This window comes from Anser brachyrhynchus, assembly GCF_964034855.1.
Source record: "Anser brachyrhynchus genome assembly, chromosome: 3".
Lineage (NCBI taxonomy): Eukaryota > Metazoa > Chordata > Aves > Anseriformes > Anatidae > Anser > Anser brachyrhynchus.
The window spans coordinates 50,386,597-50,398,752 of NC_137696.1; the positions used below are offsets into that span (position 1 = coordinate 50,386,597).

At 43.0% G+C, this 12,156-nt stretch overlaps 1 protein-coding gene across 27 annotated transcripts in view; it reads right to left on the reverse strand.

Annotated features, from left to right (window-relative positions):
* The window catches only part of AFDN (afadin, adherens junction formation factor), a 134,377-nt gene that overhangs the window by 41,666 nt on the left and 80,555 nt on the right, over positions 1–12,156 (reverse strand). For all 27 annotated transcript variants that reach the window (XR_013948098.1, XM_080583987.1, XM_080583986.1 and 24 more), the window contains 3 exons: positions 4,863–5,061; positions 2,908–3,011; positions 797–883 (listed from right to left, as the gene is read on the reverse strand). Coding sequence is in view for 26 of the 27 variants with exons in the window: in XM_080583987.1 (XP_080440113.1) it covers positions 797–883; positions 2,908–3,011; positions 4,863–5,061 (390 nt within the window). In the remaining variant the exon portion in view is untranslated. The remainder of the gene's footprint in view (positions 1–796; positions 884–2,907; positions 3,012–4,862; positions 5,062–12,156) is intronic.

A 12,156-nucleotide genomic window follows, 5' to 3' on the forward strand; every position in this document is an offset into this window, starting at 1 on the left:
CACAATAACAAAAAGGACTTTTGGATACCACAGTTACATAATTCATAGCAAATTTAAAATAGAAAGATTATGCCTCCTGTGCAACCAACCTGATAAGGAAAAGTCAGTCAATTAGTGGAGTCCTCCACCTGGTGGCTGGAGATGTATGTGCATTCTATTTATTACCACCAACAGGAGTACCATACACCCAAGATTCCAGTAAGTCAGGGCAAGAGTTGTTATCCCTGCCTCACCAAACTACATAATATGCTGTAGCTCTCTACTATAAAGAAGCAAAACTGATGTCATGCATGCAGCTATATACTGTGCAAAAGATAAGGCCTTGCCTTCATAGCAAAGTAGAGACAAACTTTATTTTAGATATTTTTATCCATTCATCTAGTACAAAAATTACTGCACATACTTTATTCTATTTACTGCTTTTCTTAGCCAGATACTTCTGCTGTTTTCAGCAAAAGTGCTAAATAAACTAGTTTATTAATTCCATTTAATAACATTGCCAATTTTTGGCTTAGAAAAATGCCAAATAAACCTGCAGTAGAGCTTTAGACTTAAATGTCATAACTACTACATCCATATGTTTTTTCTTGCATTATGTCTGTGTATTTTACATAAACATTTCCCAGCTGGTATAAGAGTATCATCAATATGACATGCACGACAAACTCAAAGGAAACAACGTTTTCCACGAAAGGTGGATCAACACCCCCCCCCCCCCCCCCCGAAAAAAAAACCACACAAACAAAACATTATTTTTTTTTTCCTCCATAACACTTACACAAAGTGACTTCCATACCTTGGCAGCTACAATGCTGAGGCCCATTCCGTTTTGTTTTTTCAATGTTACAGTTATAATTTCGGGTTCTTTCCTCAAAGGCTGAGCCTATCAAACAAGGCAAAGAAAGAAAATGAAAGATGACAGGAGTTCACATGCACTACCAGGCTATGAAAATTATTGTGCAAAACAGCTAATCTACAATAAAAACTAAGCTGTTAAAGCAGCAGCACATCTCTAAATCTCATCTCAGATACCATGCCTGAAACTCCATTTTCAAGCTGGAATCCCTTAACACTTGATTAATATGAATTCACGTTATCAAGTATTGCATCTGTGTTCTGAACACTAACAAAGTTATGAAATCTACCCACTGTTCTCCTCCAATTCAGTAAAGAGATGATTAGTGATTCACAATTTGAAATGTTAATGTGTACAAATGTAACATCTATAAAACATTATAAAATGTTTTCTTTTAATGAAAGCCGAAGTACCGACTCAGTAGGCCACTGTTAAAAAGATGACGGTACTCTACATGGAGCTCAGTTTGTAACACTTTATCTAGAAGATAATTTTGAAAAGATATTAAAGGGCTAATTAGTTTTAAAGGCAAAGATTTGAAGCCTTGAAAGAATGTTCAGAGAATTTTCACTTCTGAAAACTCCGTAAGGCAAATAAAACTCAACCCCCCCAAACGTTTTCAGTAATTTATTTGCATCTTTGCAATATTGCCAGTTCCCTGCTCTCAAAAAGTTGCCAGTCCTATTTAGCTGAAGCATATAAATTTATTCATGTGCAACCTAGTTTGTGTTCATATTAAAACCCGCCAAGTGCAAGCTCCACAAGACCCATGAGAAAGTAGAAATAAAGCAAAGGAAATTAATTTAAAAAATATTGACACTGAGTAAGTTCAAATACTACAAAAGCAAGTAGATTTCAAACTAGTAAGATTCTAGCACTCTTGTGCCAAAGTCTGCAGAAGTACAGAATCTGCTTCTACTGTAATCAGGATTTATTCCATTAATTTAAGTAGAAAATTTATTAAAGTAAGTCAAAAAAAACATACACACTGGAAAAAGTTAGCCACTGGGAACATAACATCATCATTAGTCTATACCTGATTTTACTTTTTGTCTAACAATAGAAGAAATCCTTCAGTGAAGATCTGAGAAGGATGACCTATCCTGGGCAATACCCCTGACTACCTCACAACTATAAACGGGGATGTTTACCCAATGTTTAGATTATGTGGACATGTTGCACCAAGAGGTGGTGTGTAGGCCACCACCATAAACAGACTTACTGTGCTCTCAAGCATGGCACATTCAATTAACATACACGCACCAGAGAAGAATGCCTAAATTCTGTTATCTGGACCATCTTAAAAGGTATTCATTTCTGTAGAGGAATTAAATAGTAGCATCTTGCATTTCTTTGTGTAGCTTTTTAAGGCACACTGGCCAGAACTCTACTTTTTCTTAGTTTGAGGAACAGCAAGTACCTACTACATAATTTCAGATGACTTTTGATTCCACTAGTTCTAAAAAAATGCATTTCTTTAGAGCAACAAAGGGAAGAGGAAGAGCAAATCAGTTCAGGACTGATGAATCATCTATAGATTTAGGAGATGCTCTCTTCTGTTCTGGGACTGAGGCCCAAACACATTCTTCAGGATACTACATAATGTCATCTAACAAATGCTGGGTTCTGAACAGAGTAAATGAAGCTTTCAAGTCCCTCTGAATACCGAGGAATAAGCACTTCTCTTAGAGGGCCATAGGAAGACAGGTAAATTCCAGTTTACGTTCACATTAACAGTTATTTACAGATACATGTCCATATACACTTTTGCCAGTGTTTAAAAGGAGTTTCTTTGCTGTTTACACCGAAGTGGTGGGGGAACACAACAAACAATCTTGTGAGAATTCTATCATGCAACAACCTAAAAAAAACCACACCTGACTCACAAAAATCTGCAAATAGTTCCTTAAATTTACCAAATCACTCATAAACTACATATTTAATTAAGCCTGTTCCTCCTGACAAGAATTAAAACTTACCACACGCAACACAATAGCTTACCAAGAAATCGCTATTCAATTTTCACTGTTATTCCCTGAATTAATACTTACTAGCTCAGCATTCTCATGTGACAGGTGACTTTCATAGTCTGCACCTTCAAAGTATATTGTCCATGTGCCTGGTGACCGTGGATGAGGTATTAGTCTACAAAAACCTGAAGGAGAAAGTAATGTTAACATAGGCTTGGTATTTTGTCAACAGATTAATTAAAATCAAATAGCCTGCCACCAGGAAATAATCAAACAGATGTATTCATCTTTTTTATATTTCGAAGTATGTGTAATCTTGTATCTTATATGCAATTAGGTGCTTCACTACAATTTTATGAAACCTACAAAATTTTATACTTCTACAGCTGCTGCTTCTGAGAAACATTTATATGAAAACATTAAGAGCTCATAAAAAGCTCCTGGGCTGTAAAATACAGCTTCTACCAACAGGAGATGTGAAATATCAATCCCTCTTGTAGAACATGAGCAGCTATCACTCAAAAAAAGACAGCAGCATGGAAAGCTTCTGCTTTGCACAGAGTCTAGCTAGCCAGTCTAAGCTTAAACTTGGCAGAAGTGAAGCTTCGCTTAGCCTTTAATATTCAGTGCAATTCTGCCACTAAAAACAGGGTTTTGTTTACTGAGCAATTTCCAGAATAAAAAATAAATAACTACAGCAACTGAGAGGCTGGTGCTTTGTCCATTGACAACGTCTGTGTCAGAGACGGAAATTTAAATGAGGTGCTTCAGCAAGGTGATTTAATTATTTTATTTTTGAAAGTTATCCATTGTTCTCTCCTAAATCAAGGAGGGTGAAAATCCACATTAGTCTGATTACAAATCACATCATCCAAAAAGATGAGCTTCTCCTCTTCACAAAGATCATCTTTCAGCAATTCAGTTTACATTGATTTACTGCAAACCAGTCACTTAGCATAATTTAAGAGATACCTTAAAAGTAAAAATTTGCATATACGCATCAAAAAAGGCCTTGTATGCAATAACTATACAGAGATTTTTAAAGCAAATGAATTATACTTCCTCATTACTTTATTCTGCTAGTCCTCTTCAGTCTCAAGACTATATCCTCTGTAACTCACTTTCCAAACACTCAGTTTCCTAGCAATTGTGGGTTTTTTTTTGTTTTGTTGGTTTTTTTTTTTTTTGGTTTGTTTGTTTTTAAATGCAAGAATATGGCATTTCTATAAACTAAGCTGGAACTGACAATTGCAAAACTTCTGTTGGACACAGCAGTTCTGCTTCGTATACAGCTTCCTCTTCTGTTCTGCCTGTCACAATATTTCTGTGGAAGGTTTTGAACAACCGTTTTAAAACAGAAAACTTAAGAAATTATGTAACAAAAAAATGTAATAAAATTGAGTAGCACAAGATAAGCATCATAACTTGTTCATCCACTGTAATTGCTGTGATAGTCAGACCCACTACTTTGCTTTCTCAAGTTTGTTTTACCCAACCATACTAGCTCTCTGCTCCTCATTTGAGATTTGTTTAGACTGCAAATTCCCAAGCCATATATTCTTACAGTGAGATGAACATTAACGAATTATTTTAAGCTTAAGTGTTTTTTAACGTTATATGAAAGCAGTTTACGTGTAAAAAAATGCCTATTTAATTCTCATTAGCTTTAAAAGACTGTTGACATTACTGAAGTATTACAAAATTTACATTTATATATTTTTTTTGCAGTTCTAGCACCAAAATAAAAACAAACAAAACAAAAGTCTTTTGGAGCAAAGGCAAAGCCAAATGTCAGTAGACACTAGTAACTAAGCAGTGCTTTCTCAGAACCTTGAAAGTAAATGAAAGGGATGGGGAAAACGTATAAGAATTCAAGAACACTGCATAGCTTTTATGGGTTGCAAAATTAGACAACACACTATAAAAAAATCAAAATACACATAAAGAGAAAGTCATTTACAATTAAATAAAATGTATTTTGCATTCTGTGCTCACTACACCAAAAAAGAAACTCATCGTAAAACAGAACAACTGACCTCTCTGACACAGAGGATCCAAGAATTCTTGTAAACCACTTGGAACATTTCTGACAACATCACAAGAATAGCCATCTTCTGGTAAAAGAAAAGGCAGCTGCAAGTCAGGGTCCTCTTCCAACTGGACTTCTCTGCCATCGCTGCGAGCAAGTTCATCAGCTGTATTTTCTGCAACAGTTACTACATTTTCTATCAGCTCCTGGACAGAAAGTAGAAAGACACTGTTATTATAATGAAAATTTAAAATGACCCCTTTAAGGAAAAAATAAAATAAGAAAACATCAAGACTTCATGAAAAGAATCTGGGAAATTGAATATCAGAGATGAAACTTCTTTGGCTCTACTTTGTATACAAAGGATGCTGCACTGCTTTATTTGTCAAATCCCATAGATAGTACAGTTAGCAAATAAAATTCAACAGTATTTGTTTTTATTTCAGTGTTTTCAAAAATTGTGTCACGTTTGTACTTGATAGGACAAGTGCATTTAAAAATATCTAATATAGAATGCGCATGTTCGGAGCGCTCACACCCGCCCATAGGGACAACTCCTCTAACGGCACTCTCCCATCAGCTGGGCTGTAATGGTCTCCACCAGGCACAGTGCTTTCTCTAGGAAGTCAGTGCACACCCAGACCGACTGCCCGTCCAAACATGCGGCAGTTCAGGTCTCCGGATGCGGGGAGTGTCTGAGCCTCTTGCTGCCATCGGCGGGAGGCAGGGAGACTGCTTGCGTGAGGTGCGAGCAGGTGGACGACCTGGTCCGCATGGTGGCAGAGCTCAAGGAGGAGGTGCAGAGGCTGAGGGATATCAGGGAGTGCGAGCGGGAGATAGACTGGTGGAGTGACTCCCTGCAGGACCGGAGGGAGAGGGACCAGGGTGAGACGCCCCAAAGGGGGGTGGACCCCCTGCCCTGTCGCCATCGGGCAGAGGGAGGGGACCTGCGAGTTGAGGAGGAATGGAGACAGGTCCCTGCTCGACCTCGCAGGAGATGCCCTCCCCTTCCGGCGCCGCCTTCCCAGGTGCCCTTGAACAATAGGTTTGAGGCCCTGGAGCTTGAGAGACCCGTGGGTGAGGATGAGGTAGGAAGCCTACCCGGGAGGATGCCTGAGGTGAGGAAGTTGACTCCACGCCTCAGGACTGCCTCCACCAAGAAAGAAAGAAGGGTGATTGTTGTGGGCGACTCCCTCCTCAGGGGAACGGAGGGCCCTATTTGTCGGCCTGACCCCACACATATGGAAGTCTGCTGCCTCCCTGGGGCCAGGGTCAGAGACATTACCAGGAAGCTTCCAAACCTGGTTCGCCCCTCTGACTATTACCCGCTTTTGATAGTCCAGGCTGGCAGCGATGATGTTGAAAAGAGAAGCCTCAGGGCCATCAAACAGGACTATAGGGGGCTGGGACGATTGGTGGAGGGAGCGGGAGTGCAGGTGGTGTTTTCGTCCATCCCTACGGGGGAAGGGAGAGGCACGGAGAGGACATGGAAAACTCATGTGGTTAATAGGTGGCTCAGAGGCTGGTGCCAGCATAGAAATTTTGGGTTTTTTCACCATGGGGAGCTTTACTCGGCACCCGGCCTGATGGCCCCAGATGGGTCTCTATCTCCAAGGGGAAAACGGATCCTAGGCCAGGAGCTGGCGGGGCTCATAGAGAGAGCTTTAAACTAGGTAAGAAGGGGGACGGGGCTCAAACAAGGCTTGTTGGAGCTGTGCCGGGCGAAACAATGGCTAGGCCGGGGAAGAAGGCGATGGCCCAGCTGAAGTGCATCTACACTAATGCACGCAGCATGGGTAACAAACAGGAGGAGCTGGAAGCCATTGTGCAGCAGGCAGGCTACGACTTGGTTGCCATCACGGAGACGTGGTGGGACTGCTCCCACGACTGGAGTGCTGCAATGCCTGGCTATCGGCTCTTCAGGAGGGACAGGCAGCACAGAGGGGGTGGTGGCGTGGCTCTCTACGTTAGAGAATCTTTTGATGTTGTGGAACTCCAGGCTGGGAATGATAAGGTTGAATCCCTGTGGGTTAGGATCCGCGGGAAGGCCGGCAAGGCTAGCATCCTGGTCGGGGTCTGTTATAGACCGCCGAACCAGGATGAGGAGACGGATGAGGAGTTTTATAGGCAACTGACAGAAGTTGCAAAATCGTCGGCGCTTGTCCTCGTGGGGGACTTCAACTTCCCGGACATATCCTGGAAACACAACACGGCACAGAGAAAGCAGTCTAGGAGGTTTCTGGAGAGCGTGGGAGATAGCTTCCTGACGCAGCTGGTCAGTGAACCTACCAGGGGTGGTGCCCCGCTAGACCTTCTGTTCACAAACAGAGAAGGACTGGTGGGAGATGTGGTGGTCGGAAGCTGTCTGGGGCAGAGTGACCACGAAATGGTAGAGTTCTCTATTCTTGGCGAGGCCAGGAAGGGGACCAGTAAAACTGCTGTCTTGGACTTCCGGAGGGCTGACTTTGAGCTGCTCAGGACGCTGGTTGGCCGAGTCCCTTGGGAGGCGGTTCTGAAGGGCAGAGGAGTCCAGGAAGGCTGGGCGCTCCTCAAGAAGGAAATCGTGATGGCACAGGAGCGGTCCGTCCCCACGTGCCCAAAGATGAGCCGGCGTGGAAGAAGACCGGCCTGGCTCAACAGAGAGTTGCGGCTGGAGCTTAGCAGAAAAAAGAGGGTTTATAATCTTTGGAAAAAAGGGCGGGCCACTGAGGAGGACTACAAGGATGTAGCGAGGCTGTGCAGGGAGAAAATTAGAAAGGCCAAAGCTCATCTGGAGCTCAATCTGGCTACTGCCGTTAAAGACAACAAAAAATCCTTTTACAAATACATCAACGCGAAACGGAGGACTAGGGAGAATCTCCATCCTTTACTGGATGCGAGGGGAAACCTAGTTACTAAGGATGAGGAAAAGGCTGAGGTGCTTAATGCCGCCTTTGCCTCAGTCTTTAGCGGCAATACCGGTTGTTCTCCGGACACCCAGTGCCCTGAGCTGGTGGAAGGGGATGGGGAGCAGGATGTGGCCTTCGCTATCCATGAGGAAATGGTTGGCGACCTGCTACGGAGCTTGGATGTGCGCAAGTCGATGGGGCCGGATGGGATCCACCCGAGGGTACTGAGAGAACTGGCAGAGGAGCTGGCTGAGCCGCTTTCCATCATTTATCGGCAGTCCTGGCTATCGGGGGAGGTCCCGGTTGACTGGCGGCTAGCCAATGTGACGCCTATCTATAAGAAGGGCCGCAGGGCAGACCCGGGGAACTATAGGCCTGTCAGTTTGACCTCAGTGCCGGGGAAGCTCATGGAGCAGATTATCTTGAGGGTCATCACGCGGCACTTGCAGGGCAAGCAGGCGATCAGGCCCAGTCAGCATGGGTTTATGAAAGGCAGGTCCTGCTTGACGAACCTGATCTCCTTCTATGACCAAGTGACGCGCTTGGTGGATGAGGGAAAGGCTGTGGACGTGGTCTACCTTGACCTCAGTAAGGCTTTTGACACCGTTCCCCACAACATTCTCCTCAAGAAACTGGCTGCTCGGGGCTTGGACTGGCGTACGCTTCGCTGGGTTAGAAACTGGCTGGATGGCCGGGCCCAGAGAGTTGTGGTGAATGGAGTCAAATCTGGTTGGAGGCCGGTCACTAGTGGAGTCCCCCAGGGCTCGGTACTGGGGCCGGTCCTCTTTAATATCTTTATTGATGATCTGGATGAGGGCGTCCAGTGCACCCTCAGTAAGTTTGCAGATGACACCAAGCTAAGTGCGTGTGTCGATCTGCTCGAGGGCAGGAAGGCTCTGCAGGAGGATCTGGATAGGCTGGAGCGATGGGCTGAGGTCAACTGCATGAAGTTCAACAAGGCCAAGTGCCGGGTCCTGCACCTGGGCTGCAACAACCCCAAGCAGAGCTACAGGCTGGGAGATGAGTGGTTGGAAAGCTGCCTGGAAGAGAAGGACCTGGGAGTATTGGTGGATAGTCGGCTGAATATGAGCCAGCAGTGTGCCCAGGTGGCCAAGAAGGCCAATGGCATCCTGGCCTGTATAAGAAGCAGTGTGGCCAGCAGGTCGAGGGAAGTGATTGTGCCCCTGTACTCGGCTCTGGTGAGGCCGCACCTCGAGTACTGTGTTCAGTTTTGGGCCCCTCGCTACAGGAAGGACATGGACGTGCTCGAGCGAGTCCAGAGAAGGGCGACCAAGCTTGTGAGGGGTCTGGAGAACAAGTCTTACGAGGAGCGGCTGAGGGAGCTGGGCTTGTTCAGCCTGGAGAAGAGGAGGCTCAGGGGCGACCTCATCGCTCTCTACAGTTACCTGAAAGGAAGCTGTAGAGAGGTGGGGGTTGGGCTATTCTCCCACGTACCTGGTGACAGGACGAGGGGGAATGGGCTAAAGTTGCGACAGGGGAGTTTTAGGTTGGATGTTAGGAAGTACTTCTTTACCGAAAGGGTTATTAAGCATTGGAACGGGCTGCCCAGGGAGGTGGTTGAGTCACCATCCCTGGAGGTCTTTAAAAGACGTTTAGATGTAGAGCTTAGGGATATGGTTTAGTGGAGTACTTAGTGTTAGGTCGGAGGTTGGACTCGATGATCTTGAGGTCTCTTCCAACCTAGAGAAATCTGTGAATCTGTGAATCTGTGAAGAGGCAAGTTGGAATCACAGGCAACTTTAAAATTTTGACAATTTGTTGAGTATACTCTGTAAGACTAAATATATAGGAAAGAAACACATGACTTATGTATACTAGTATTTTCAGCTCCATCAGGACACACATACCCATAAAGGGCCAATGGCATATACAGTTGCCTAGTTTGGAAGGTTTATAGAACAAAGTCTTTAAATCTACACGCCCTGAGCTCAGTGCAATACAGAGAACCCCGTTAAGATACATAACTAGTTTTAAAATAACAGTAGAAGCACAGGGACATTGAGTAGAATCACTCAAGGTGCAGCAAGGAGCTGCAGATTTTACATTTGGCACTCAACTGTTCTGCTTAGTATTGCAGAAAGTTCTGTGAAACTGGTATGGTCTTCACGTTGTAGCTACGGTGGTGGCACATAGTGTGCAGCAGTCTTCCTACTACATTTCTGAGAGAACTGTAAGATTTCAACAGGGTACCTATCACTAGATTGTATGGATTGATAAGATTAATACAGAAGTTAACAAAAATCAATTTCCTAACAACTTCACAAAAAGGTCCAACCAGCATGCAGTTTCTGTATGCTTCTATTCATCCCAAATTACTCAAGAGTACACAATGAAAAGGCTGCTCTCTCCCACCCTCCCCTCACCCCAACAGTTCCTTTGTTTTTCTGTTACTTTAAATGCCTTAGGCAGGTAAAGACAAGTTTTAACATGAAAGTTTTCAGTCGTTACATTTGCATTGTACAGGAAAAATAAAACAGGCAACTATTAAAGTGATGCAACTCATCATTCTCAAGCACTTGGTGTCTTCAAAGTTATGCGATTTACCTCAGGAACCAAGGAATCACCTCTCATTTGACTCATCACTGAATCTAACTGAACAGGCAGAATCAATACCTAAATGTAACTTTACCGCTAGCGTTGTTTTTGGAATAGAACTTACCCCTGAGATGTATGGTTTTCCTGGCATTGAGTTGTAATTACTACAATTCATTTACCTGAAGCTGCTACAGATATTCCATGCAGATTACCTAACTGTAAGTATTCGCTTTACTCAAGATTTGTGTGTGATTTCCAGTTTCATTCTACAGCTTCTACTTGGCTCCCAAAACCAGCTTGGCAACCGGGTCTTAATCTCATTCCTGTTATGCTATTGCGCCACTCCGAATCTGTAAGCCTAGTGTAACAACTTTATTATTTGGGCACAAAGCAGCATAGAGTCATGACAAAAACATACATGTGTTCCCATCCGAACGTTCAATTTCAGCAAATATCAAGGGGGGAAGTCAGAAAAATCCAGACTGTCTTTAGGAAGTGCTCTCTGAGAAAAGCTTTTTTACTGTAAAAGGTGCTAATTTCTAAAAGGATTACATCAAACTAAAATATGTAAGCATAAATACACTTACATTCCCTTGAGCAGATTCCAAGACGTGAAATTTTTCAGATTTGGCAGCAGTAAGTCAGGGTTTGAATGTACACGTCTTTTTAATAGCAAGGAACAATGAAGTACCAAATAGCACTTCACTGCAACAGGAAAAACTAGCCATGCTATAATCCTCCTCTGACACTATAATCCTCCTCTACCACAGTTAGTACTGTGGTTCTTTGAGGTCCCTAGAGAACAATAATTAAAAAAGTGGAATTCTACCTATGTGTAAACAGGAAATATAAGCTATGCCCTTCACCAAAAGACTTTCGGGTTTGGTAATCAATATATAAAAATCAACTGTACCCAAGCCACAAGTCAAGTGAAGACCTTTAGAACCACTGTATTAGTACTTTTGATTTAATAAAGTGATATATCCAGTTATTAAAAAATACTCTTTGTACACAATGGATTCAGTTGCATAAAAATTGGATTATCGTCACCTTTTTAGACTTTTGATTTCAGTCAACTGTCCTGTAATCATGTTTTACCTAAGAATTCTCATTCACATATGATTACACTTCTGCAAGGAACAAAAAACCTCTTTTGGCTTTTGCCAGGAAGATTCTTCCCATGGATAAGAGTTGGAATAGTCACTCGTCTTAAATAGCAAGATAATAACCAATTCAGAAAGCAACATATGTATGTGTGTGCGTATATACATATACGCACATACAAACACATCTACACATAAGAGTTGTTTCATATATCAATGTATCCAAAGGTGTTGTCCACTGCTTGTATGAAAGGATTCAAGATTCACAGATTTTCATGTTCCACATGTTAAAAAAAGGAAAAAAGTGTTCCAGCTTCTTTCATTTGATCTCTACAGGCAAAATTTCAGTCTTTGTTCCTTGTGGTTATACACAGAGCTTGCTTTTTGAAGTCGAGTGCTCTTTGTGCCTCTTTTCTACCACCTTACTGGATTTCATCCACAAATTCCATAAAGTGCAGCTACACCTCCCTGAGTTTGCTCAAGATGTACAGGTGTTACCTTACCTTCCGATTTGGTGCCTGAAAGATTTGGTAATATCCTGCTTGAATTGCAGTGAAGTACACACGAAGTTGGTGGCCAGAAGCATGCCAGTAGCACCAATGCTGCTTACCATATGGGGAGCAGACTGCCTGCTCCGACTCTTTTTCTAACAATTCCAAATCAATCAACAACAACAAGATAGCTATTTTCAGCCATGGTGTTTTCACCTAGTCTATGTTCCTCAGGTATGTTAAATAGTGCAGCAAGTGATAGA